The 27,286-nt window shown below is 43.6% G+C and overlaps 3 protein-coding genes across 8 annotated transcripts; 2 read left to right on the plus strand and 1 right to left on the minus strand.

Moving 5' to 3' along the window:
• Positions 1-586: 586 nt before the first annotated feature.
• Positions 587-2,176, plus strand: pin4 (protein (peptidylprolyl cis/trans isomerase) NIMA-interacting, 4 (parvulin)). The gene is made up of 4 exons (XM_035762066.2): positions 587-760; positions 933-1,006; positions 1,148-1,267; positions 1,698-2,176. The coding sequence occupies exons 1-4, from the start codon at positions 682-684 to the stop codon at positions 1,854-1,856; spliced, it is 432 nt and encodes a 143-aa protein (XP_035617959.1). The 5' UTR covers positions 587-681; the 3' UTR covers positions 1,857-2,176.
• A 252-nt stretch (positions 2,177-2,428) lies between these two features.
• On the plus strand, positions 2,429-22,853 carry LOC118375486 (long-chain-fatty-acid--CoA ligase 4-like). 5 transcript variants are annotated; one of them, XM_035762058.2, is made up of 15 exons: positions 2,515-2,540; positions 4,051-4,135; positions 4,510-5,018; positions 5,643-5,820; positions 6,393-6,502; positions 7,373-7,511; positions 8,879-9,029; positions 14,566-14,689; positions 14,799-14,870; positions 15,667-15,806; positions 16,040-16,212; positions 16,433-16,696; positions 16,849-16,963; positions 17,148-17,305; positions 21,408-22,853. In XM_035762058.2, exons 3-15 carry the CDS (start codon positions 4,665-4,667, stop codon positions 21,563-21,565), a joined length of 2,136 nt encoding a protein of 711 aa, XP_035617951.1. In that variant the 5' UTR covers positions 2,515-2,540; positions 4,051-4,135; positions 4,510-4,664; the 3' UTR covers positions 21,566-22,853. The 5 variants fall into 5 exon arrangements, with proteins under 5 accessions (XP_035617949.1, XP_035617950.1, XP_035617951.1 ...); XM_035762056.2 differs by lacking the exon at positions 4,051-4,135 and having other exon boundaries at positions 2,429-2,540; XM_035762057.2 differs by lacking the exon at positions 4,051-4,135 and having other exon boundaries at positions 2,453-2,564.
• Positions 22,162-25,339, minus strand: nxt2 (nuclear transport factor 2-like export factor 2). 2 transcript variants are annotated; one of them, XM_035762062.1, is made up of 4 exons: positions 25,096-25,339; positions 23,881-23,967; positions 23,615-23,759; positions 22,162-23,235 (listed from the first exon to the last, which is right to left on the minus strand). In XM_035762062.1, exons 1-4 carry the CDS (start codon positions 25,108-25,110, stop codon positions 23,051-23,053), a joined length of 432 nt encoding a protein of 143 aa, XP_035617955.1. In that variant the 5' UTR covers positions 25,111-25,339; the 3' UTR covers positions 22,162-23,050. The 2 variants fall into 2 exon arrangements, with proteins under 2 accessions (XP_035617955.1, XP_052371325.1); XM_052515365.1 differs by lacking the exon at positions 25,096-25,339 and adding an exon at positions 24,446-24,464.
• Between the last annotated feature and the right edge of the window lie 1,947 nt (positions 25,340-27,286).

The following is a 27,286-nucleotide window of genomic DNA, read 5'->3' on the forward strand; positions in this document are numbered from 1 at the left end:
CACCCCATTATTTTTATTTCTACTTTGCACATTCTTCCATTGCAAAACTACCATTCCAGTGTTTTACTTGCTATATTGTATTTACTTTGCCACCATGGCCTTTTTTGCCTTTACCTCCCTTCTCACCTCATTTGCTCACATTGTATATAGACTTGTTTATACTGTATTATTGACTGTATGTTTGTTTTACTCCATGTGTAACTCTGTGTCGTTGTATCTGTCAATGCTTTGCTTTATCTTGGCCAGGTCGCAATTGTAAATGAGAACTTGTTCTCAACTTGCCTACCTGGTTAAATAAAGGTTAAATAAAAGAATAAAAATAAATATATCAGGCAGACAGACCAGATCCCTACATCCTCCCACTGCCACCTGCCTCCTCTATGTGTGTTAATTCTGTAGTCATTTGGTTGTAATCTTGGATTGAGCAGACTTTCCGTCATTAGATATAGTCTAAAATATTGTATCTTTTTTAAGAGCAACCGGGCTGGCAGGTAGGACTTAGCATATCCGTGTCTCTGGCCCACACTCCAGTACAGTAGGTGGCGGTAATGCTCTATATCGTTGGATATCAACCGCCGATAATCCCCACCGAAGAAGACAAGCTTGCCTTGTGGTAGCTGACTTGCTGGAAGATCTCTTTCCTGTTGTCCAATTCATTTTCAGTTAAGGGTATTTTCAAGAATGCCACCTAAGGGGAAAGGTGGCAAGGAGGCAGGGAAAGGTGGCAAGGAGGCAGGGAAAGGTGGCAAGGGAGGGAAAGGTATGTTTATTCTTCATTAAATCGACAAAGCATGTTGGATTGAGAACATGCTAACTAGCTTGCCAACTGAAATACACAGCCTGTGTGCAGTTCAGTGGCAGTTAGTTAGCAGCTAGGAAACGTTAGTTATCTCCATGTCAGTCATGTTATTATGTTGAATGTTATCATTCAGGTGGAGCTGCTGCGGGGGGTGGTGACAAAGACAAAAAGGAAGAGAAGACGATTAAAGGAGGCACTTCTGTTAAGGTGGATAGCTATGTTAGTTACTCTATGCAATGCTACATTCTAGCTACACCATATAGTCTTTAGCTACACTGTATGTGTTCTTATGTAAGTATAGACAGCTAGTTAAATTGACTGACTATACTGTTTTAACGTATTCCCCAGGTCAGACATATCCTGTGTGAAAAACATGGTAAATGTATGGAGGCGATGGAGAAACTGAAGGCTGGGGTTCGCTTTAGTGAAGTGGCCTCACAGTACAGTGAAGACAAAGCCAGACAAGGGGTAAGAGAGCAGTTCCCATGCACCAACTAACATACATGAACCTATTGGTTTATCATGTATAGGGTGCTGTCTGCTAGTACCTAAAAGGTCCACTGGATGGCATCCTCTGTCTTGCTGTCTAGTTTTTCAATATTGTTGTTGGGGTGAGAACTGGGGGGAATATTCGTTTGTCACAGACTGTTGGAACATTTTGGTCTGTTGCAAAACTTTTTGCAACGGAAACCGTTTACTCTGGGAACAAGACAGACGTAAAAGCAATGAAATGGGAGAGACCTACCCGAATCTGTCCAATAGAACCGAATTTCCCATTTTGGAGTGAATCGTTTCCATTGCAAAACATTTTGCAACAATGTCTGACTTATGAATACACCCGTTTTAGCCTTGTGTGACTGTGGCAATATTGACTGTAGTGTTATCCTGGTGGTGACAGGGTGATCTGGGCTGGATGATAAGAGGGTCTATGACCGGACCCTTCCAGGATGCTGCCTTCGCCCTACCCAACAGCACCATGGACAAACCCATTTACACAGACCCCCCCGTCAAGACCAAGTTTGGCTACCACATCATCATGGTGGAAGGGAAGAAATGACCCGAAGGCTGGTGGCGGTAATGACCCATTAACAACTGCCGTTAAACCCCATCGAAGAAGAAGAATGACCCGAAGGAAATATCCACTACTCTTCACGTTGACATTGGGACACTCTGCTTTCTCTCAGAGGGGATGGCACAATCCATTTTTTTATTTTCTTTTTTTTCTTGCATAATGTTTTTCATGTCCTGGTAATGGCACAACAAAAGCTCAAAATTAAATGCTCTGTAAAGAGACACAGGCTATTAAGATGTATGTACTCCTGTCTGTAGCTAATAAAAAGTGGTGTAATTTTTTACACTGGTGGTCAATTAAACAAACATTGTCAAATGTATGTGAATGAATGCCCATTGAGTTTGTTGCAGAAACATACTTCGGATACAAAGTTGTCCACTGCTTTCAGAACAAACATGATACAATTAATGTTTGATATTACCTTGCTTTTCAATCATGCAATCAACGGTATACCACTTACATCCCAAGTAATTGAATGACCTAAAGTTAGATACATTCTACAATGAACCTAAAAGTAGGAATCCCGCTTCGACAGCTCATTGGCCCAGAAATATGGAATCAGATGACGTATTGTTTCCGGGTTCCCTTTCTGGCGGAGATCACAAAAGGTAACTTTCGGTCAATTCGTTCCGGCAAGAGGGATCGACTGATCGGGTTTGGCTGCTGAGGGTAAGAATGTTGTACGCTTGCCAGGTAAATGGGTGTCAATTGCTAGCTGGCTGCTGTAAGCTTATCAACAATGTAATCCGTATGTAGATAATTGAGGCTAATTTAAATGGCTAATATAAATATCTGTCTGCATTCATCTCTAACACAGTCGACTGCTAAAATGAAAGCACGTAGAATGTCTATTTTGAAGATCAAAATATGTTTACTTGTAACGTCAGTGAACTGAAACTAGTTATTGTAATGCGTGTGGCCCTCTGGGCTGTCTGTCAAATTGTGAAATTTGAAGAACACTAAGCAGTGTCACTTTCAGTCGTTTATCGGTTTACCAACAGCCTGGCCTACTCGCAGTAAGCAGCGTTGAATTGCACCTGGGTGTAGAGCAAAGTTGTGTTCTCTGTTGATGTGCAAATTTGACTGCAATCAGGTGGAAACTTTTTTTTAAACAAAATTATGTTCGTGGGTGGGTATACTTTGTTCGTTCCAACAGGAAACTGTTCCATAAACATAAGGTTGCCATCAAACAACGCACACAAAGTTGTATAGCAGCAGAATAAGATACCGGGTAGGGAGTGGGCTTATTCTAATTACATTTTTCACTCGCCATGTTTATTCCGGAAAAATGTCTGTCCTCACTCTGGTAGCCTATGGACAAACATTACGAATAAGCTACGCGGTGATTTGATGCCTATTCGGCAGCTAGCTCGCTAGTTAGTTAGGTCAATTGATCGTGCTACTGTGTATGCGTTGTTTGTTGGCAAAATTGTTCTTAAGTTTTTGGAACAGATTCCTGTTCGAACGTTACAGCAGGCAACGGGGGTATAATTTGTGTATGATGGATGCGTCACATTATATAATCAGGAGCCATATAAATAGATCGCCTAGTCTCATGCCTAGTCTGGATTCATAAAATGAAAGAAAATAATCTTGTCCACATTTAGATCATGCCTTCTGTGTATGGCAACAACACGGTGACTTCCGCTCTGTGTCTCTCCGGTCCACTTGTCAGTGTGTAGTCCAATCAAAGGATGCTATCCAGGTTTGATGTTTAAGCCAGTTATGATGGCTTAAAGAGCAGTCAGCGTGACCAGGAGTACCCCAGACTCTGACCCTGATCAGCTCATCATGGGGTGAGCTGGGAAGATATCATTGGTTGTGACTGGCTCCATCTTCAGTTGGCTGAGCTGTGGACATTGGTCAGTGAGTCAACTGGCTACTGGGGCTGGGTCTCAACACTTTCGTGGCTTCTTCTCCTCATCTCCTTCAGGAGAGTATACTGGGTGTGTTCCCATAACATTGCTACCACCTTTCCTGCCCTACTCTGCCAGATCTGTGATCGTGGAGAGGACCCAAGGAAAGGAAGCTAGTTAATAAGACACAGCCGGAGTAGCCTATATGAGGACCCAGAGCACAGTAGACGGGGGTGGTTGTTGTTCACAGGGAGAGGTAATTCAGGCATGAAGTGAAGGCAAAGTTAATTTCCACACTCTGTCTGCACCCTGTCCTCACATAGGTAGGCTAACCTAGGGAGCAAGAGGCCAGCACTGGGAGAGAGGTGTCGTGTGTCTGTACACATTTGTACACATTTGACCATACTTGTGAGTACCAAAAGTCAGCGCAAAACTGTAAGTCAACCAAAATTGAGACATTTAGCTAGTGCTCACTTGTAAAAAGGCTATTTTATGCTTAAGAGTTAGGGTTAGAGTAAGGGGTTCAGGGAAAATATGATGTTGACTGGGAATCCATTCCCTTGTTAATGACGCCTCAGGCATGTGACATACTGTACTCTAAACTACCATTCGGTGCAGAAAACCTCTTGTCAAAATAACAAGCGGTCTAGAACAGGTAGACAAGAGAATCCTAACCTAATGATGTTATTGATAGATTCAACCTGACCATCACTGCTCTGTCTGTTTTCACTTACCCTTTTCTCACATATATTAATGCCTTTTATTTTGTGTTCCAACAATAGGCTTACTCTGTTTGGATTGAGTGGACTTAAAACCAGACGGCATCAGCCTACCTAAAATAAGCCCCTACTTGTCTCTGGATCCTTGGCATCGATAAGGCTCATCTCCTCTCGGGTTTTACCTGACACCGATATTTAAACCCCCCTCCCCATCCAATATGAGTCTCCACCAATCAGAGCTCCACTCCTTGCTCCTCCTCCCCCTCCACCTCGTGGTGTGGCTGTACTCCCTTCTTTCCTTCCTGCCCTGGTACTACTTCACCGGGGCTGGGGAGAAGAGAACCCGGGCCACGCGGGTCAAGGCTCGCTCCACCTCCGGGCGCTCCGACGGGCCGTACCGCTGTGTAGACTGCTTCCAGAGCCTGGCCACAGAAGACTTCCCTGGGAAAGACACGCTGGACAAACTGTTCCAGCAAGCCGTACAGCGCTTTGGGGACTCTGACTGTCTAGGGACAAGAGAGGTACTGAGTGAGGAGAATGAGCCCCAGCCCAGCGGAAAGGTCTTTAAGAAGGTAACCTACATGAATACGCCTGTTATAGTGCTACGTACGCCTGCCATAGTGCTCCTGTAAGTTGCTCCAGATAAGACCATCTGCTAAATGGCTAAAATGTAAAGGTCGTAATGCTACATACGCCTGTCGTAATGCTACATACGCCTGTCGTAATGCTACATACGCCTGTCGTAATGCTACATACGCCTGTCGTAATGCTACATACGCCTGTCGTAATGCTACATACGCCTGTCGTAATGCCGCGTTTACTCGCTCGTCGGAACGCTGAAATGTTTCGATGTGCTAACTGGTTGAACGTGGCACGTGTATAACTACAACCAGTTAGAAATGTCAGTTTCTTAGTTCCGACTAGCATTTGAACGAGGCGTTAATGCTACGCACGTTTTAATGCAACACGCCCGGCAGTGCTGCACAGTGCCACAAATGCCTGTTGTTGTGCTCAGTTCAAATGAAGCTGCATATGTCTCCGTAAAGCTGTCTCTCTTCGCCACATTATCTTCACCCAGCTATAGCTGACCCAAAATTAACAAGGAAGCACACTTCCTCTATTCAAATAGGAGAAGAGTGCCTGCCAAATTACAAAAATTCAAATCGACTAACAGGTGACAGTCTCCTCTCTTGCAGCTGATTCTGGGGGAGTACTGCTGGCTGTCCTACCAGCAGGTAGACTCTGTAGTGAGTTACATGGGCAGCGGGTTGGCAGCACTGGGCCAGCAGTCTAAGAGTATGGTTGCCATCTTCTGTGAGACGAGAGCTGAGTGGATGATCTCTGCTCAGGCCTGCTTCAGATACAACTTCCCATGTGAGTACTGTACCCTGGGGCTTCTTCCCAAATGGCACTCTATTCCCTACCTACGTAGTGCACTACTTTATACCTAAAGTAGTGCACTACATAAGGAATAGGGTGCTTTCTGGGAGGAGATGGAAGGCTCAACATGATTAGATGTAGCCAACTAAACAACAACAGGGCTTTTCTTTCCAGAAAGTTTGATTAAACATAGTCATGTTGGCCTGGTGTTGGGATATCGATAACATATAAAGATATCTTTAAATAGAGGTACATTGCATTAGATTAGAATGCCTTTTGTACACTAACATTGGAATACATTTTGTTCAGGTCAGCACATAACAAATGCATTCGTACCCCGTCAGTTCAGTACCCGGCCAGTTCAGTACCCGGCCAGATCAGTACCCTGTCATGTATCCGGTCAGTTCAGTACTCTGTCATGTACCCAATTAACAGAATTAGGATGTACATCATTCAAGAATGTGCCTTATTCCCAATCATTCCGGGAAGTATTGTGCAAGAATAAGAGGTAGAAAATGACCCTAACAATGTCCAAAGTGCATTGACATTGCTCTGTGTTTACACAGTGGTGACGTTCTATGCGACACTGGGAGAGGAGGCGGTGGCGTTTGGACTGAACGAGACAGGAGTCACACACCTCATCACCAGCACAGAACTACTGGAGACTAAACTGAAGGTGAGCTGGAATCACCTGACCTAGAACATAGAACCCTAGAATGGCTCAGTTGGGTTGAAACATGGTAGTGCAGCAGAGTTGAGGGTTTGACCGAATGGACAGTATATACACTGAGTTTACAAAACATGTTTTTTCCATGACATAGACTGAACAGGTGAATCCAGGTGAAAGCTATTATCCCTTATTGATGTCACTTGTTTAATCCACTTCAATAAGTGTAGATGAAGGGGAGGATACCGGTTAAAGAAGGAGTTTTAAGCCTTGAGACAATTGAGACATGGATTGTGTATGTGTGCCATTCAAAGGGTGAATGGGCAAGACAAAAGATTTAAGTGCCTTTGAAACCGGTATGGTAGTAGGTGCCAAGCGCACCGGTTTGTGTAAAGAACTGCAACGGTGCTGGGTTTTTCACACAACAGTTTCTCGTGTGTGTCAAGAATGGTCCACCACCCAAAGGACATCCAGCCAAGTTGACACAACTGTGGGAAGCAGTGGAGTCAACATGGGGCAGCATCCCTGCGGAACGCTTTCAACACCTTGTAGAGTCCATGTCCAAACGGGAGGATGCAACTCAACATTAGGAAACTGTTCCAAATGTTTGTACACTCCGTAGTAAACGTATGTGCCAACTAGCTTCAATTTGCACTCTTTCACATGTGTTGCATTTGTCTATTTGCCAACCGTAGCTAAGCCGTGTGTCTGAATTGGAAATATATATATATATATATATATATATATATAATTTATTTTTATTTTTTATTTTTTTGCATATCCAAACTTTCCCAGAGACGCCCTTGGAGAGTGGGGTCACGGACAGGGATGCATTTCTACTAGCTAATTGAACTTTTCTCCTCCCACTATTCTTCATAGGGTGTTCTCTCTCAGATCCCCAAGCTGAAACACATCATCTCTGTAGACCAGAGGAGGGTCAGTACAGAGGGATACCCACCTGGTCTCGCCATCCACAGCATGGCATCAGTACAGGAGCTGGGGTCACAGCCTGACAACTGTGAGTAACACCAGAGTACTGCATGAGAAACACTATGAAAATTACACAAGTAATGTTAGAGCATGGTTTTGGTCCATACCAGCACTAAAACACTTGATTCAACTAATTATCAAATCAAATGTATTTGTCACATACACATGGTTAGCAGATGTTAATGCGAGTGTAGCGAAATGCTTGTGCTTCTAGTTCCGACAAAGCAGTAATAACCAACGAATAATCTAACCGAACAATTTCACAACAACTACCTTATACACACAGGTGTAAAGGAATGAAGAATATGTACATAAAGATATATGAATGAGTGATGGTACAGAACGGCATAGGCAAGATACAGTAGATGGTATCGGGTACAGTATGTACATATGAGATGAGTAATGTAGGGTATGTAAACATTATATTAAGTGGCATTGTTTAAAGTGGCTAGTGATACATTTTTTACATGTATGGCAGCAGCCCCTCAATGTTAGTGGTGGCTGTTTAACAGTCTGATGGCCTTGAGATAGAAGCTGTTTTTCAGTCTCTCAGTCCCTGCTTTGATGCACCTGTACTGACCTCGCCTTCTGGATGATATCGGGTGAACAGGCAGTGGCTCAGGTGGTTGTTGTCCTTGATGATCTTTATGGCCTTCCTGTGACATCGGGTGGTGTAGGTGTCCTGGGGGGCAGGTAGTTTGCCCCCGGTGATGCGGTGTGCAGACCTTACTACCCTCTGGAGAGCCTTACGGTTGTGGGCGGCGCAGTTGCAGCCCGACAGGATGCATCTGTAAAAGTTTGAGTGCTTTTGGTGATGAGCTGAATTTCTTCAGCCTCCTGAGGTTGAAGAGGCGCTGTTGCGCCTTCTTCACCACGCTGTCTGTGTGGGTGGACCAATTCAGTTTGTCCGTGATGTGTATGCCGAGGAACTTAAAACATACTGCCCTCTCCACTACTGTCCCGTCGATGTGGATAGGGGGGTGCTCCCTCTGCTGTTTGCTGAAGTCCACAATCATCTACTTTGTTTTGTTGACGTTGCGTGTGAGGTTATTTTCCTGACACCACACTCCGAGAGCCCTCACCTCCTCCCTGTAGGCCGTCAAGTTGTTGGTAATCAAGCTTGATGATTGAGTTGGGGGTGTGCATGGCCACGCAGTCATGGGTGAACAGGGAGTACAGGAGAGGGCTCAGAAAGCACCCTTGTGGGACCCCAGTGTTGAGGATCAGCGGGGTGGGGATGTTGTTATCTACCCTCACAACCTGGGGGCGGCCCGTCAGGAAGTCCAATTATCAATATCTTAATTGGCCAAATCGGGTGTGTAAGAACTGTTGAACCAATGGCTGTCTGTTACAGTGAAGTGAGACCTGTTAAACCAACCAATGTCTCTGTTACAGTGGCTAGGCCGGTGGTGAGTCCTCAGCCATCAGACCTGGCTGTAGTGATGTACACCAGTGGTTCTACAGGCAGACCCAAAGGAGTCATGGTCGTCCACAGCAACCTCACCGCTGGAATGACCGGACAGTGTGAACGCATCCCTGGCCTGGGGTGAGTGACAGTTGGGTTTAGTAGTTTTACATGGGGTAGAATAGGCTCTCTCCCTCCCTGCCTCCCGAGGCACCCCCTTAACCCATACCCATAACTCAGGGGTTCTCAAACTCTTTTGATAGCATATTTATCAGGGACCCTCCTCATAATCACAACACAACTCAAGTGAGATGAAAAAATAGCATACAAGGAGTTTTACTATGATATCAGCAGTGCATGGTCGAATGAACCAAGTATCGGGCCCTGGGAAGGAACATATTTAAGGTGCGCCTCTTGGAATTGGAGAGAACATTTTGCTCTTTTCAAGCGTATTTCCTCTAATTCTATAGATTTTGTCACGGGACAGAGATATTGTGTTGTTGCAGCTTTAAAGCTAATATCCTGCAATTCTACACATTTTTTCATGAGGCAGAGACCTTTGCAGTTTTTACAATTACACTGCACTTACGGGGGGGAATACAAGAAGTATTGATTTGAAAATATTTAATTGGTGGAGTACTGTGGATACCAATATCCCTGTGAGCCTCCCAGGCCCTGTTGTCCGGACCTCTGGGGGTGCCACAGGGTTAAATTCTCAGGCCGACTCTCTGTATACATCAATGATGTCGATTTTGCTGCTTGTGATTCTCTGATCCACCTCTACGCAGACGACAACATATATTTTTTTTAAATTAATTTTGCCATTTTTTTCTCCCCAATTTCGTGGTATCCAATTGTTTAGTAGCTACTATCTTGTCTCATCGCTAAAGAGACTAAGGTTGAAAGTCATGCGTCCTCCGATACACAACCCAACCAAGCCGTACTGCTTCTTAACACAGCGCCATCCAACCCGGAAGCCAGCCGTACCAATGTGTCGGAGGAAACACTGTGCACCTGGCAACCTTGGTTAGCGCACCCTGTGCCCGGCCCGCCACAGGAGTCGCTGGTGCGCGATGAGACAAGGATTTCCCTACCGGCCAAACCCTCCCTAACCCGGACGACGCTAGGCCAATTGTGCGTAGCCCCACGGACCTCCCGGTCGCGGCCAGTTACGACAGAGCCTGGGCGCGAACCCAGAGTCTCTGGTGGCACAGCTGGCGCTGCAGTATATTCTGTATGCTTCTGGCCCTTCTTTGGACACTGCTAACTAACCTCCAGATGAGCTTCAATGTCATACAACTCCTTCTGTGGCCACCCAACTGCTCTTAAATGCAAGTAAAACTAAATGCATGCTCTTCAACCGATCGCTGCCTACGCCTTCCCGTCCAGCATCATCACTACAGTTCTGACCTAGAATATGTGGATAACTACAAATACCTAGGTGTCTGGTTAGACTGTAAACTCTCCTTCCAGACCCACATTAAGCATCTCCAATCCAAAATTAAATCTAGAATCGGCTTCCTATTTTGCAACAAAGCATCCTTCACTCAAGCTACCAAAAGAAAACCCTTGTGAAACTGACAATCTTACTGATCCTCGATTTTTGGCGATGTCATTTACAAAATAGCCTCCAACCAACACTCTACTCAGCAAATTGGATGCAGTCTATCACAGTGCCATCCGTTTTGTCACCAAAGCCCCATAAACTATCCACCACTGCGACCTGTACGCTCTCGTTGGCTGGCCCTTGCTTCATACTCGTCACCAAACCCACTGGCTCCAGGTCATCTACAAGACCCTGCTGGGTAAAGTCCCCCCTTATCTCAGCTCGCTGGTCACCATAGCAGCACCCACCTACAGCAGGTATATTTCACTGGTCACCCCCAAAGCCAATTCCTCCTTTGGCCACCTTTCCTTCCAGTTCTCTGCTGCCAATGACTGGAACGAACTGCAAAAATCGCTGAAGCTGGAGATTCCCATTTCCCTCACTAGCTTCAAGCACCAGCTTGCTTGAGAATCACACAAATATTAATGTTCAAAGTCTGCTGCCACAGTTTCTATGATGGCAATTTGCATATACTTCAGAATGTTATGAAGTCCCTCTTTGCCATGGAAATGAACTGAATCACCCAAAAAACATTTCCACTGCATTTCAGCCCTGCCACAAGGACCAGTTGACATCATGTCAGTGATTCTCTCGTTAACACATGTGTGAGTGTTGACGAAGGACAAGGCTGGAGATCACTCTGTCATGCTGACTGGGGTCAAATAACAGACTGGAAGCTTCAAAGGAGGAGGGCACCTGCAAGAAAACATGTGCTCTCTTCATTGCTTTGCACAAAAAGGGCTTCACAGGCAAGGATATTGCTGCCAGTAAGATTGCACCTAAATCAACCATTTATCGGATCATCAAGAACTTCAAGGAGAGCTGTTTAATTGTTGTGAAGAAGGCTTCAGGGCACCCAAGAAAGTCCAGCAAGCTCCAGGACGTCTCCTAAAGTTGATTCAGCTGCGGGATCAGGGCACCACAGAGCTTGCTCAGGAATGGCAGCAGGCAGGTGTGAGTCCATCACAGTGAGGCGAAGACTTTTAATTTTTTAAAATTATTTTATTTATTTATTTTTGACCTTTATTTAACTAGGCAAGTCAGTTAAGAACATATTTTTATTTTCAATGACTGCCTGGGAACAGTGGGTTAACTGCCTGTTCAGGGGCAGAACGACAGATTTGTACCTTGTCAGCTCGGGGGTTTGAACTCGCAACCTTCCGGTTACTAGTCCAACGCTCTAACCACTAGGCTACGCTGCCGCCCCAGGATGGCCTGGTGTCAAGAAGGGCAGCAAAGAAGCCACTTCTCTCCAGGAAAAACATCAGGGACAGACTGATATTCTGCAAAAGGTACAGGGATTGGACTGCTGAGGACTGGGGTAAAGTCATTTTCTCTGAATCCCTTTACTGATTGTTTGGGGCATCTGGAAAAAAGCTTGTCCGGAGAAGACAAGGTGAGTGCTACCATCAGTCCTGTCATGCCAACAGTAAAGCATCCTGAGACATTCATGTGTGGGGTTGCTTCTCAGCCAAGGGAGTGGGCTAACTCACAATTTTGCCTAAGAACACAGCCATGAATAAAGAATGGTACCAACACATCCTCCGAGAGCAACTTCTCCCAACCATCCAGGAACAGTTTGGTGACAATGCCTTTTCCAGCATGAGGGAGCACCTTGACATAAGGCAAAAGTGATGACTAAGTGGCTCGGGGAACAAAACATTGATATTTTGGGTCCATTGCCAGGAAACTCCACAGACCTTAATCCCATTGAGAACTTGTGGTCAATTCTCAAGAGGCGGGTGGAGAAACAAAACCCCACAAATTCTGACCAACTCTAAGCATTGATTATGCAAGAATTGGCTGCCATCAGTCAGGATGTGGCCCATAAGTTAATTGACAGCATGCCAGGGCAGATTGCAGAGGTCTTGAAAAAGAAGGGTCATCACTGCAAATATTGACTCTTTGCATCAACTTCATGTAATTGTCAATAAAAGCCTTTGACACTTATAAAATGCTTGTAATTATACTTCTGTATTCCATTCTGACAAATATCTAAAGACACTGAAACAGCTAACTTTGAAAGATAATATTTGTCATTTTCAAAACTTTTGGCCACGACTGTACATAGACCATCCAACTACCTCATCCCCATACTGTATATATTTATTTTGCTCCTTTGCACCCCAGTATCTCTACTTGCACATCTCTCACACCAGTGTTTAATTGCTATATCGTAATTACCTCGCCACTATGGCCTATTTTATTGCCCTACCTCCCTTATCTTACCTCATTTGCACACACTATATATATATATATATACACACACTTTCTACTGTATTATTGACTGTTTGTTTATTCCATGTGTAACTCTGTTGCACTGCTTTGCATTTTCTTGGCCAGGTCGCAGTTGTAAATGAGAACTTGTTCTCAACTAGCCTACCTGGTTAAATAAAGGTGAAATAAATAAGTAAAATATGCTGCATTGACCATGCAGAGTGAATGCAAGTGTCGCTTGGTTGAGGAACCGCAAATGCGCTCCTTGAGTTAGGGGGCGTGGCTAGGGGCATAGAGTGAGTGGAGAGAGATGACTCAAGTAGCAAAGCAAACTATAAAATGGACTTGACACATTGCGCATCACATTTTAACATACCAAACATTCAAATACCGATTTATAAAGGTAAAGTAAATCCCCAAACCGGTCCGTGCATCAATACCGGTATATCGCAACAAAACGGTATATGCCCAGCCCTAGTCCCACTAAGGCCTAACCTGATGGTATGGTATATTGCTGCAGAATGTTGTGGTAGCCATGATGGTTAAGTGTGCGTTGAATTCTAAATAAATCACCAACCATCTCACCCTCAAAGCACCATCGCACCACCACCTCCATGCTTCATGGTGGGAACTACACATGCGGAGATCATCCGTTCACCTACTCTGCCTCTCTCAAAGAAACAGGATTTGGAACCAAAAATCTAAAATTTGGACTCAACAGAACAAAGGACAGATTTCCACCGTTCTAATGTCCATTGCTCGTGTTTCTTGGCCCAAGCAAGTCTCTTCTTCTTATTGGTGTCCTTTAGTAGTGGTTTCTTTGCAGCAATTCAACCATGAAGGCCTGATTCACGCAGTCTCCTCTGAACAGTTGATGTTGATGTGCCTGTTACTTGAACTCTGGAGCATTTATTTGGGATTGCAGTTAACTCTAATGAAGTTATCCTCTGCAGCAGAGGTGACTCTGAGTCTTCCTTTCCTGTGGCGGTCCTCATGAGAGCTAGTTTCATCATAGCTCTTGATGGTTTTTGCAACTCCACTTGAAGAATCTTTCAAAGTTCTTGAAATGTTCCAGATTGACTGACCTTTGTCTTTAAAGTAATGAAGGAATGTCGTTTCTCTTTGCTTATCTGAGCTGTTCTTGCTATAATATGGCCCTATTTGGTAAAATACCATCTTCTGTATACCATGCCGACCTTGTCACAACACAACTGATTGGCTCAAACGCATTAAGAAGGAAAGAAATTACACAAATTAACTTTTAACAAGGCACACCTGTTAATTGAAATGGATTCCAGGTGACTTACCTCGTGAAGCTGGTTGAGAGAATGCCAAGTGTGCAAAGCTGTCAAGGCAAATGGTGGCTACTTTCAAGAATCTCAAATATAAAATATTTTGCTTTGTTTAAAAAAAAAAGTTGGTTACTACATGATTCCATATGTTATTTCATAGTTTTGATGTCTTCTATTATTGTACAATGTAGAAAATAGTAAAAATAAAGAAACCCTTGAATGAGTTAGGACACCAACATTTGACTGGTACCGTATACCTGTCTGCAGACACCACTTTGAGAACCCCCTGCTCTAACTGTATTCCTAACTCTGTTCTTTGCCCTTGACCTAACTTCAGAGGTTAGAGTAAGGTATGTAACCTAACTTCATAGGTCAGAGGTTAGAGTAAGGTACGTAACTTAACTTCACATGCGTAACATACCTGCTCTCTAAAAACCTTACTCTAACCCCTGACCCCATGCAGTATTATAATGTATATGTTCTCTGTCCAAAATAATCTGTCTAAATAGCATACCTGCCCTTAAACCTCTGACCCTAATGCTAACCATGTTCTCTCTCTCAGGCCTAAAGACACCTACATAGCATACCTGCCTCTGGCCCATGTTTTGGAAATGACAGCAGAAATCTCTTGCATGGCGTATGGCTGTCCCATTGGTTACTCCTCCCCTCAGACACTCTCTGACCAGGTAATGAACGCTTGTTCATTCTGTCTGCATACTGACACTGAAGATAACTAAGGCCTCTTCATCCAGTCCTATGTTGATGCCCTCTTCTCCTCTCTCTCTCTCTCTCCAGTCCACTAAGATAAAGAGAGGAAGTAGAGGAGACAGCTCTGTGCTGAAACCAACTCTAATGGCTGCTGTACCGGTAAGACAACTGTCATGGAAATTCAGTACTGAGACACTTGGTCATTTTCTTTTGAACAATCATCTTTATTTAATATCGATTTAATTATTGCAATAATGAAACGGTCAGCCCAACAGTCTTGACTGTTAGACTGAAAGCCTAACTAATACTGAAAAAAATGAATGAAAAAAAACATACATAGTCATGCTGATCAAGGGGCATCATAAGCCTCCCTGGGCTCATCCTGTCTATCTGCACCTGGTGTTATCTTTTTTATTTTACCTTTAGACAAGTCCGTTAAGAACAAATTCTTATTTTCAATGACAGCCCAGGAACAGTGGGTTAACTGCCTGTTCAGGGGCAGAATGACAGATTTGTACCTTGTCAGCTCGGGGTTTTGAACTTGCAACCTTCCGGTTACTAGTCCAACGCTCTAACCACTAGGCTACCCCGCCGCCCCCATCTTAACCCCTGACCCTGGCCTAATTTCCCAGATGCCAGGATGTCTAAGAACCGTTGTGGCTTTTGTTCTACTCTTCTCTATCCCAGTTACAACCACTCCACATCCTGTCTGGAATGCCAGCTGTAGGTTTTATCACCCAGTCAATCAATCGTCAGCTCAAATCCCACAGGCCCAACTCAAACCACAGACACAGATTTGAGGGTACTCATCAACCCTAATTTGATGCATAAACTGTATTATAACAATCTTGTCATTTTTTTTTTCTATCACACAACACATCTGTCTGGTCTTCTGCACCGGTAAGACAACATGTATTGCTCTGTGGTCTACTATACCATTAATTTGTTTGAACAGGAAATCCTGGATCGCATCAATAAGAATGTGATGAGGAAGGTTGGGGAGATGAGTTACATTCAGAGGACGCTGTTCAACCTGGGATACAACTACAAACTGGAGCAGGTCAAGAGGGGTTACGATGCTCCTCTCTGCAATGTGTAACAACTCTTTATACCTCGCTAACATGTGATATCTAGTAGTAGTAAAATGTGTTTTCTGATGATCCCATTAACCCAGAGAATAAGTATTATTCACATGTTAAATGATTCAGTGTAAATCACCTAGAATAACAACACATGTTTCCAGATAGGGAATCGTACATTAAACAAAGTACTTTAAATTAGTGTTCAAGTGTATTAGTGTGTGTTCACAGTTCTGTGTGTGTGTCTAGGCTGCTGTTCAGTAAGGTGCGCAGGTTGCTGGGCGGCAGGGTGAGGCTGATGTTGTCTGGAGGGGCTCCGCTTTCCTCCGCCACACAGAGGTTTATGAACATATGTTTCTGCTGTCCTGTGGGCCAGGGGTACGGACTGACGGAAACCTGTGGAGCTGGTACCATCACCGAGGGTAAGGGAAAGGGGGATACCTAGTCAGTTGTCCAACTGAAATGTGTCTTCCGCATTTAACCCAACCCCTCTGAATCAGAGAGGTGCAGGGGGCTTCCTTAATCAACATCCACGTCTTCGCTGCCCCGGGGGGGTATGGAGTGAGAAGGGCGGGTAGGTTGGAAAGCCTTTGCTTTACCTGAATAACTAAAGGTTGTGCTTCCTCTATTCCTCCTGTCCAGTGGCAGACAACAGCACGGGTAGAGTTGGCGCTCCTGTCATCTGCTGTGAGATCCGACTCAGGGACTGGCTGGAGGGAGGCTACACCAATCAGGACAAACCTCACCCCCGAGGGGAGATTCTGATTGGAGGGCCTAACATCACTATGGGTTACTATAGGAACGAGAGTAACGGCCAGGACTACTTTGTGGACGAGAAGGGTCAGAGGTGGTTCTGTACAGGAGACATAGGAGAGATCCACCCTGACGGATGTCTGCAGATAGTGGGTGTGTAACGTATGTGTGTATCGTGGAACGGGTGTGTGTTGGAGGATTTTCTCATTGTCCATCATGGGCATATACATTCTAATCTGGTGTGTAAATGAATTTAAAGCAATGTCTTGCTATCTTGCATTGTGGCGTGTGTTATTGCTCGTTAGATCGTAAGAAGGACCTAGTGAAGCTCCAGGCTGGGGAATATGTCTCTCTGGGGAAAGTAGAAGCTGCTCTGAAGAACTGCTCCCTCATCGACAACATCTGTGCTTACGCGAACAGGTGAGCCCTAGCCCAGTTTTTATCTCTCAGCCCCTAGTGGTAGAGGTTTATATTTGCAGTGTGTGAACTGGTCTTAGATCTGTGCTTACTGGCAACATGTAACTCCAGTTATCCCAGCCTATATGGGTGCTTCTAACCCATGAACTCTTGACATTGGATCCATTCTTACCTCTAACCCCTGCAGTGAGCAGAACTATGTGATCAGTGTTGTGGTACCCAACCAGAAGATGTTGACTGAGCTGGCCAGACAGAGGGGAGTGCAAGGGAGCTGGGAGGAGGTGTGCACCCACCCTGCCATGGAGGAGGTGGTGCTGAAGGAGATCAAAGAGGTGGCCACTTCAAGTAAGAACCCCTGGGTCCTATTCATTAGAGCATACCGTATGTAGGAAAACGTTTGGCAACATAAACAAGGGTTTCTTATTGGGAAAGGTTTCAGTCTGTTTTCTCACGTTTGGTCTCGTGAATACAACCCTGATGTCCATTGGATTGATTTCATCTCACTGGGCAGGTTTCCATCCACCCAGGTTCATGCGACAATGTCAAAAAATGATTGCGGCATATAATGTAAATGGAAAACGTAGGATACATTTTCTAAATAACTAATATATTTATTGTCGAACTAGTTTTATTGCGAGAAACCGTTTTTCTAATAAATTATGCTGGCCAGATACTATTGAACGTATTCCATTTGAGGCTGCTCAGAGGAGGAAGGGGGGAACCATCCTCAGTGAATTGCATAAAAATGAAAATTGTAAAACATTTAAAGTTACCCTTTTTAGATAAAACTATACTAAATATAATCACGTCAGCAAACAATTGATTTAAAATACACATAAATACACATTTGAAGGTATACAAGTAGCATCAACAGCGCTCTGTAGGGTAGCACCATGGTGTAGCTGGAGGACAGCTAGCTTCCGTCCTCCTCTGGGTACATTGACTTCAATACAAAACCTTGGAGTCTCATGGTTCTCTCCCCATTCCATAGACTTACACATTATGACAACTTCCGGAGGATGTCCTCCAGCTTCCGGAGGATGTCCTCCAGCCTATCAGAGCACTGGCAGCATGAACTGACATGTTGTCCACCCAATCAAAGGATCAGAGAATGAAATACTGAAAGCATAAGCTCCTTCCACTTAGCTAGCAAATGCAGCTAGCTAGTTTAGCCTACTGAAACACCCTGCTCAAACAGAGGGATGCTATGTTAGCTAGCTGTCTATGACTAACGAACACAACACTGGAACTCTTCCAAGTCGAGGTAAGCTTTTAGTAATACCAATCTATTGCCCCCGGTGTAACCGCTTACTGACTATACACTAACGTTACTGCATGATTGTAGTGGGTTTACTAACATGTTAGTTCTATTAGCTGACTATACACTAACGTTACTGCATGATTGTAGTGGGTTTACTAACATGTTAGTTCTATTAGCTGACTATACACTAACGTTACTGCATGATTGTAGTGGGTTTACTAACATGTTAGTTCTATTAGCTGACTATACACTAACGTTACTGCATGATTGTAGTGGGTTTACTAACATGTTAGTTCTATTAGCTGACTATACACTAACGTTACTGCATGATTGTAGTGGGTTTACTAACATGTTAGTTCTATTAGCTGACTATACACTAACGTTACTGCATGATTGTAGTGGGTTTACTAACATGTTAGTTCTATTAGCTGACTATACACTAACGTTACTGCATGATTGTAGTGGGTTTACTAACATGTTAGTTCTATTAGCTGACTATACACTAACGTTACTGCATGATTGTAGTGGGTTTACTAACATGTTAGTTCTATTAGCTGACTATACACTAACATTTACTGCATGATTGTAGTGGGTTTACTAACATGTTAGTTCTATTAGCTGACTATACACTAACGTTACTGCATGATTGTAGTGGGTTTACTAACATGTTAGTTCTATTAGCTGACTATACACTAACGTTACTGCATGATTGTAGTGGGTTTACTAACATGTTAGTTCTATTAGCTGACTATACACTAACGTTACTGCATGATTGTAGTGGGTTTACTAACATGTTAGTTCTATTAGCTGACTATACACTAACGTTACTGCATGATTGTAGTGGGTTTACTAACATGTTAGTTCTATTAGCTGACTATACACTAACGTTACTGCATGATTGTAGTGGGGTTACTAACATGTTAGTTCTATTAGCTGACTATACACTAACGTTACTGCATGATTGTAGTGGGGTTACTAACATGTTAGTTCTATTAGCTGACTATACACTAACGTTACTGCATGATTGTAGTGGGTTTACTAACATGTTAGTTCTATTAGCTGACTATACACTAACGTTACTGCATGATTGTAGTGGGTTTACTAACATGTTAGTTCTATTAGCTGACTATACACTAACGTTACTGCATGATTGTAGTGGGTTTACTAACATGTTAGTTCTATTAGCTGACTATACACTAACGTTACTGCATGATTGTAGTGGGGTTACTAACGTGTTAGCTCTATTAGCTGACTATACACTAACGTTACTGCATGATTGTAGTGGGGTTACTAATGTGTTAGTTCTATTAGCTGACTGATGTTACTTTAGAAAAATGTTGTATTTTACCAGGTAAGTTGACTGAGAACGCATTCTCATTAACAGCAATTACCTGGGGAATAGTTACAGGGGAGAGGAAGGGGATGAATGAGCCAATTGTAAACTGGGGAAGATTAGATGACCGTGATGGTATGAGGGCCAGATTGGGAATTCAGTCAGGACAGCAGGGTTTAACACCCCTACTCCTCTTACGATAAATGCCATGGCATCTTTAGTGACCGCAGAGAGGCAGGACACCCGGTTAAAGTCCCATCCGAAAGACTGCACACTACACAGGGCAATGCCCCCAATCACTGCCCTGGTGCATTGGGATATACTTTTTTTTGACCAGAGGAAAGGGTGCCTCCAACTCCACTTCAGCAGCATGCACGTTGTCAACAATACTATAGTGACAACGATTTAGGTTGTGTGTAGCGGTTTGGCTTGGAAAGTTTTTTTTTGTTGTTTTTTTCTCGCTTGGTCACATACAGCTGCAAGTGAAGGAGGAGAGCGCATAGAAGGAATACAACGTGCCTGCTATGCAAGTGAACTGCATTTGAGTGACCACGGGTGTATTCATTCCGCAATTTTAATTTTAAGACTTCATAAAGGGAAGCAAAACATGACCTGAATTTATCTAATAACTCTCGTTTGCAACTGCTGGACTAATGATTACATCCTAGATCAGCTAGTTGCAGGCAAGAGTGTGCAATGTGATATTGAATGTCACTGTTGCCTCAAATTTATCTTAACCTGTGTGCAGGGTGGTTATAGGGAAAATAAGAGTATCATGTAGTAGCCTAAACCTATCACTGTTACATTGAACTGGGTGAATGGAATATGAATGAGGCATCCAATATGCTGTAATAGAAATAAGGCCATGCTCATGAAAGTGTCCTCCATCACCATAAATTATTGTTTAAAGCACAACTAATTTCATTCTAAATGCCTACTGCTTGAGAAATCAATTTATTCAACCATGTGTTTCTTGACTTTCAAGAATGCCTGAATTGCTTCACATTGCAATTTCACCATCAAATTGTTTCAGACCAGCTAGGCCAAGTTATCGCCACGGTGTAAGTAGGCACATGAGAATTACTGTATTAGAATATGGCAAATATTAGTCCATTCTTGCATTCTATCCAAACTGGGTTTTTTCAGGGTCCCTGAGATGTTAAAGATAGGTGGGCAAGGCATCAAGTACCACAGTATGAGTCGTACCCATAAAACCTAGCGGTCAAACAGGGAAATGGTTCCAATTGTTTTTCCACTTTTTTTTTTCTTCCCACAAGGGGATTTTAGAATCAGTTAAAACAAGGGCTGTGTTTTGTGTAGGCTTACCCTGGGAGGCCATTTTGAGAACTGTGAATCTCTCTAGGACATGGTGACTTGGCAATATAGTAGCCTGTATTTATCTCCCCAAAATGATAATGCTCATGTGGCTATCATAAAGAATATAGTCACCTTGTCCGAGAGAGCGTTACCCCATTTTGATAACCGTGGAAACACAACGCAGCCCTGAAGTGTTTCTGAAATCCCCTTTGGGAAAAATGAAGGGTTGAAAAACAATTGGGACCATTTCACTGTTTGACTGCTAGGTCTGGTGGGGGCTCTACCCAGGATGTTGCCACTTTATGAATGGCAATTTGCCTAATAGAATAATACTAATACTTTAACCACTTCTTTTTTATTTGACAAGTGTTTTTATAGGTGTGATGTTCACGAGAAATGCATCATGGCAGACAATTGTTGCAACAAATTTCTATGCGAACTTCAAAAATGTCAACAAAAAAATGAATGGAACAAAGATTTTTGTAATGACCTTCCACTCTCTTTACTCTGTATCTCACCTTCCTTCTCCCTTCTAGTTAAACTCCAGAGGTTTGAGATCCCAGTCAAGGTCCACCTCAGCCCAGAGCCCTGGACCCCTGAGACAGGACTGGTGACTGATGCCTTCAAGCTGAAGAGAAAAGAGTTAAAGAACCACTATCTCCAACACATAGAGAGGATGTATGGGAGACCATAATGTAATGACCTAGAACTTCACCTAATGCCCATAGACCTCTGGTCAAAAGTTGTGCACTATATTGGGAATAGGGTTCCAGGCCTTGAAAGGTGCATGGTTTGCAGGCTTTCGCTCTGCCCTGCTGTAACTCATTTGACTTCAGCTAATCAAGGTCTCGGTTACAAGCAGCCAATTTGGTGTTTTGAGTAGGGCTAGAACAAAAGCATGCATCCACACTGTGTAGCTGTTCAGGAGCAGGGTTGGCTACTCCTAACCTAAGCCAAAGTCACCAACAGTCTGCTGTTAGTTAATGTAGCCTGTCGGTGCCAGTCACGTTTCCGCTTCAGCTGACTTTGTCTTGTGGCACCCTATTCCCTATGTCGTACACTGCTTCTGACCAAAAGTAGAGCACTCAAGGGAATAGGGTGTAATTTGGGATTCAGCTGTAGTGTTGTCAACAGAAACGGTTTGATACCCAGGCTACTGTTCTTAGTGTGTGTAAAGAATATCCCTATTAGACAATTATTTGTGCTAATGTACTTGTAAAAAAAATAATAATTGCACTCAAGCACGTCCAGTTCTGCCCTCAATTATTGTCATTAGAAAAGAGTCTGAACTGTAGATGGTAAATTATTTATTTGGAAATCAAACTTGAAGCTGATCCAGCATTTATAGAAATGTATGTTTATAGAAAAGTCCTTTCACCAACAAACAAATGGAGCATTGAGGAAAAGGAGACATTCCAGCCAACGCTTACCTGCCATTCCAGCCTAAACTCTTTACCCGTTTTGTAACGGATGTATTTTTGAATGTCTGTATTTCTCGGTGTGTTCTGTAAATACTCAATTCCTCATGTTATGTAGTTGAGTTCTGCTGCCCTCTAATGGTAAGATAGCAGTATCGACATTACTGTGTCTTTGCCTGCATCTGTTAAATTTGGTTATTTATTTAGAAGTATGTTAAAATATACCTTGGCTTTTCTAAAGTAATGGATGGCTAAGACTAAATAAGCATTGACTAACAATTCGGTTTATTCAATTGTATTATTTTGCTTTTGTTGCACCAAACGTCACTCAGGAAACTTAATAGCAGCTATTTAATACTTGGCTAGGAGGATAGACTGCATGGGCTTTTTGTTTTTACCTGAATACTCAAACTAATGTTATGAAAATATTAGTATCCTTGTTATAACAAATGTCTTACATTTAAGAGTCCATTTCTTTCAACTACTGTGTGAACAATGGTTACTTCAGTTCTGGGGGTCACATGCTTTAAAGGACATTGGTGAATAAAAATGTTTTGTATTTGACTACTTTGCCTTGTCTTTTGTAATAAAAGTACCTTTATTAACATACACAGTAACTTTGAAGAAAGTGGGCTGTAGCAGATTTACCAACTATAAAACAGTACATAACTGGTATACGTTCAAAGAAATCTTAAAGCAGGGTTGTCATTGTACCCTGTTGCTATTGTGAGCCCAAATGAATATGACCCTGAAACCAGCCCTCAGCTACTCCAGTCCTGGAAGCGGAAACAGTCACTGGCGATCTTCCAGACAGGCTGGTCACTGGTGGGGGAGGCCTGGGCTGTGAGGAGGAAGTTCTGATTGAAGTAACGCTGCTTCTGACCGTCAAACTTCACCTGTCCTGCCGTCACCACCAGCAGTGTGGTCTGGCCCTGGGTTGCCTGCTCTGGATGGGAATATAAGGATGGGAAAATGGTGTTGGCCTCTTTCCACAAACCTGATCACATTCTGTTTCTCTATTGTGTGATCAGGATGGACTGTATATTTTTGGGTTGCAAATGTCAGTATTATACATTTTTAGGCAGCAAGGTGAATTTTTACCATCAATAAACAGGATTACAAGTTAATTGCCAAATGGTGGCTCAGTCAGAAGCATTTCTAAATGAGGATAACTTATAGAGAAGTGCATGCTGTTTAGTGTCAACAATATAATTGACGGCCTATCCCCCCGTTTTAATTGAATGTGCAATATGAGTCAATCATTGTTTACATTGAAACTGAAAAAAATCCCAGTTTTGAAAATGATAATTGTGGGAAAGAATCACCATGTACTGGCTGACAGTCCAGAGTCTGGATACTGAACTCGCTGGAGGGAAGTGACTCAAAGAAGTCTCCAAGAGCAGCCTGCCCTGACACAGCATTCCCGTTCCAAACCAGGGTCGCTTTGTCCAGGTAGAGCCGCATCAAGTTCTGGGGAAAGATCAACAGTAGGGAGTTGGCCAGCTACAGATTTTAAGGAACTGTGTTTTCCAAAGTAGGGATACCAAGGGAGGTGTTTGGACCTGTGTAGCCAGTATGGTTCAGTGCCTACCCTTCTTTTCTTGTCCATGCAGTCATAATATATGTTGGTGAACTCCTCTGAATACCTGCATGATGCGTCAACGTGGGTCCTGAAATCCTAGAGAAGGGACAAGAGGTGTGATTCAATGACAGCCATTGTCAACATAGAGATGTGCCTTACATTTTTTTTTGGGGGGGGGGTCAGAATAACATTTTAGAAATAATTTACTTAAATAGAATCTGAGTCAGACCACAGCGATCCTGCCGCTGTGTTACAACAAGGGCAAAATTCAGCCAGTGAGCCCATTGAATCTGTCTGGGATGGGGGTTTAGGTAAATAACACTCCAGGCCACTCTTTAATGTCTGAAACTAGATAGACAGTATAGAAGTTACAATGGGACTTTTTTTGGCCCACAAATTGATTGACTCTCCGCTGAATTTTGAATTCACTTGGATGGTTGTCCACCCCTAAGTTAAAGGGAGACCAGTCGTCCTCAGGTCTAATTAAAATGGCACAGGTGGTAATCGTGCGCTTGCACTGTAAGGCTGTCACTGGGTGTCAGTTCATGATGAAGGCCTGTAGGTAGTAGTTCACCATGATGAAGGCCTGTAGGTAGTGAGGTAGCAGTTCACCATGATGAAGGCCTGTAGGTAGTGAGGTAGCAGTTCACCATGATGAAGACCTGTAGGTAGTGAGGTAGCAGTTCACCATGATGAAGGCCTGTAGGTAGTGAGGTAGCAGTTCACCATGATGAAGACCTGTAGGTAGTGAGGTAGCAGTTCACCATGATGAAGGCCTGTAGGTAGTGAGGTAGCAGTTCACCATGATGAAGGCCTGTAGGTTGGTGGCAGTTCCAGTGCCTGTAGGTCTTCACCACGTGAAACTGCAGCCTTGCCTGGCATGAATGTATTAACTGTTGAGGGGGGGTGTACGCTGTGTCAACTGATTCTATGAATTTATGTGGAAGCAGCAACACCCTATTATCCAAGTCAAATGACCCCTCAGGGAAAATAAAGTATATCATAACTGACAGTGTTGCTGGTTCTAACCAATGGTGTATATATAAATCATTGGTTCAAACCCAGCTTCACTGTCCAATCTCGTTGGCTGCATTGGTGGCCCCGGTGTAGTGTAGCTAGGTGTCTACAAATAACGTTATATAACCCAACAACTAAAAACGTAACTACACTAAAGAACACATGAGGTTAGCTAATTGTAGTTAGATAGCTAGAAGATAAACTTACAACTGTTGCAGCCATCGCTGAAGACTTTTTGTTGTCTTTCCTCGTCGTCAAACGGACAGGCAACTTCTACATTTGAGGAATATCAAAATACCACAGCATTTATTTTCAAAAGCACGATGAAAATGTGTGACTCAAAATTATAATTTTTTGTCGACGAGCGTGTGATGTAAATTACTTCCGCTGGTCATAGATAATGTTTCTTCAAAATAAAAGTTATTTGCGATTAACGTTACTTTAATTTAACGCTAGCTGGGGGAGGGAGGTTCTTCTTCTTTGGGATTGGGTTGGAAGATTGGGCCCAAAGTGTATACACCTACTGTATTGGAGTGTGAGGCCAGACACGGCCTACCTTCATTAAATTCTCTTCATTAGTCCTGTCCCTCTAAGAAAGTGAGATAGAGCCCTGGAATCCACTTCCCTCCCTCCACTACACCACCCAAACCCTGTGCAGCTGTTCTAAACCTTTCACACAATATCTCCCTATCTACTTCATACAGTTCACATGCTCCACTCATCACACAGACCTATTTCATGTCTTCCTATCATCCACAACCAAGCTTTCGAATCTGCGTGCCCAAACCGTAATCTACTACACCCAACTTCCTCTCTCCTGCTTCCCATATTCCCCACTTCTTCCTTTACTGATTGGTGCACGCAATATAATTCCCTCCCCTTACTGCTAGCATCCCACTTCCTTGGCCAAAGATCAAGCCTTTTTCCTGGATCCAAGGACCTGAATATCTACCCCCTCTCAGCACTCTTAGCCACCACATCGGCCTTCTCATTACCCTCCACACCCACATGGGTGGGAACCCAACAAAAGCTTACCACCACTACCATCCTCTCCAATCCCATTAACAACACCATCATCTCCACAAACAACTCTCCCCTATCTGACCTACCTGTCTTCACACTACTCAACACTGCAGCCAAATCAGAGCAGACCTCCACTCTGAGTGGTTTCACCTCCTCCAACCATCTCAAACCTAGGATCATGGCCATCAACTCGGCGGCATACACTGACACAATCAGTCAACCGCTTACATTCTCTAACATTGAAATCTGGGATATACATCCCTGTCCCCACCCTACCACTGACTGGATCCTTTCAACCATCTGTATATATAAAAATTATGATTATCTATATATCTCTCACGTCCTCACCCCCCATTCTTTTCTGCCCTCAATCATGTCCAGGTCTACACTTGGTTTCGGAAAAAGCAACAGAGGAACGTTCCCCAATGCTATTGCAGACCCTATCTCTCTCTCCCCCAGTCCATATTCAACCATCTTCTGCCCAATTGTCCACCCATACGCCCTCTGCTTACCCCCACTCCTCACTCCCAGCATTCCCCAGTTGCCATGACCGCAGGATGTCCTTCTGAATTCCATTTCAACCTCACCCAGTACACTAAACCAAGTTAGTCCCACCTTATTCTCAGTGGCAGTTCCCCACTATCCACCTGCAATTCCACAACGGGTGTCGTCCTGAAGACACCAACACACAATCTCAGGGCCCTTGACTGTATCTATCCAGGCACTGTAGTATTCTTTTGACTGCCGATCCATATACAAAACACCCACAATTCAAAAATGACCTGATCAATGCCTGGTACATATACAACAGTGTTTGTCTATCCGACCCCCAATCATATCCTGCCACTGCCCTCATGAGGTTCAGCACCTTCCTACACTTCATTTCAATATGCTCAACATGTCTCTTCCACGTAAGCCTCTTATCAAACCAAATACCTTTATACTTCAACTCAAACTTCCTACCTATATCCTGACGGTATATTTGCAGCTCAACATCTGCAACCTTCCTCCAAGAATACACCATAAAGCAAGACTTGGCCACAGACATCCTAAGCCCCCATGTTAGACCAATCTTCCACAACTCCGACAGCTTCTTGCATCTCCACCTCTCCATACAGCCAGATCATCGGATTACAAGGCCACACCCACTTCCTGTCCCACCTCCTTAAATATGTAATCTGTCATCAGGGTGAACAACACCGGACCAACCACACTTTCCTGAATACCATTGTCCACGTCAAACTCCATTTACAGTTCTGAGTCCACCCGTAGGACTCGATCGAACAGGAAGTCCATGATCCAGTTATACAGACATCCCCCAATGCACTCAATTTGACCAACAACCCTTCCTTACACTTGGCATCTTAAGCTTTCT

This window comes from Oncorhynchus keta, chromosome 4 (assembly GCF_023373465.1).
Source record: "Oncorhynchus keta strain PuntledgeMale-10-30-2019 chromosome 4, Oket_V2, whole genome shotgun sequence".
NCBI classification, from domain to species: Eukaryota; Metazoa; Chordata; class Actinopteri; order Salmoniformes; family Salmonidae; genus Oncorhynchus; species Oncorhynchus keta.

Bases quoted from the DNA above. Each gene is read 5' to 3' on its own strand.
- pin4 (XM_035762066.2), top strand. From the start codon at position 682: ATGCCACCTAAGGGGAAAGGTGGCAAGGAGGCAGGGAAAGGTGGCAAG. The intron at 761-932 runs GTATGTTTATTC...GTTATCATTCAG, and splicing joins AGGTGGCAAGGGAGGGAAAG to GTGGAGCTGCTGCGGGGGGT. The intron at 1,268-1,697 runs GTAAGAGAGCAG...TGGTGGTGACAG, and splicing joins AAGACAAAGCCAGACAAGGG to GGTGATCTGGGCTGGATGAT.
- LOC118375486 (XM_035762056.2), top strand. From the start codon at position 4,665: ATGAGTCTCCACCAATCAGAGCTCCACTCCTTGCTCCTCCTCCCCCTC. The intron at 16,964-17,147 runs GTGAGCCCTAGC...TAACCCCTGCAG, and splicing joins ATCTGTGCTTACGCGAACAG to TGAGCAGAACTATGTGATCA. The intron at 17,306-21,407 runs GTAAGAACCCCT...TCTCCCTTCTAG, and splicing joins CAAAGAGGTGGCCACTTCAA to TTAAACTCCAGAGGTTTGAG.
- nxt2 (XM_035762062.1), bottom strand. The intron at 23,760-23,880 runs GTAGGCACTGAA...ATCTTTCCCCAG, and splicing joins GCATGGACAAGAAAAGAAGG to AACTTGATGCGGCTCTACCT. The intron at 23,236-23,614 runs GTGATTCTTTCC...ATTCCCATCCAG, and splicing joins GGACTGTCAGCCAGTACATG to AGCAGGCAACCCAGGGCCAG.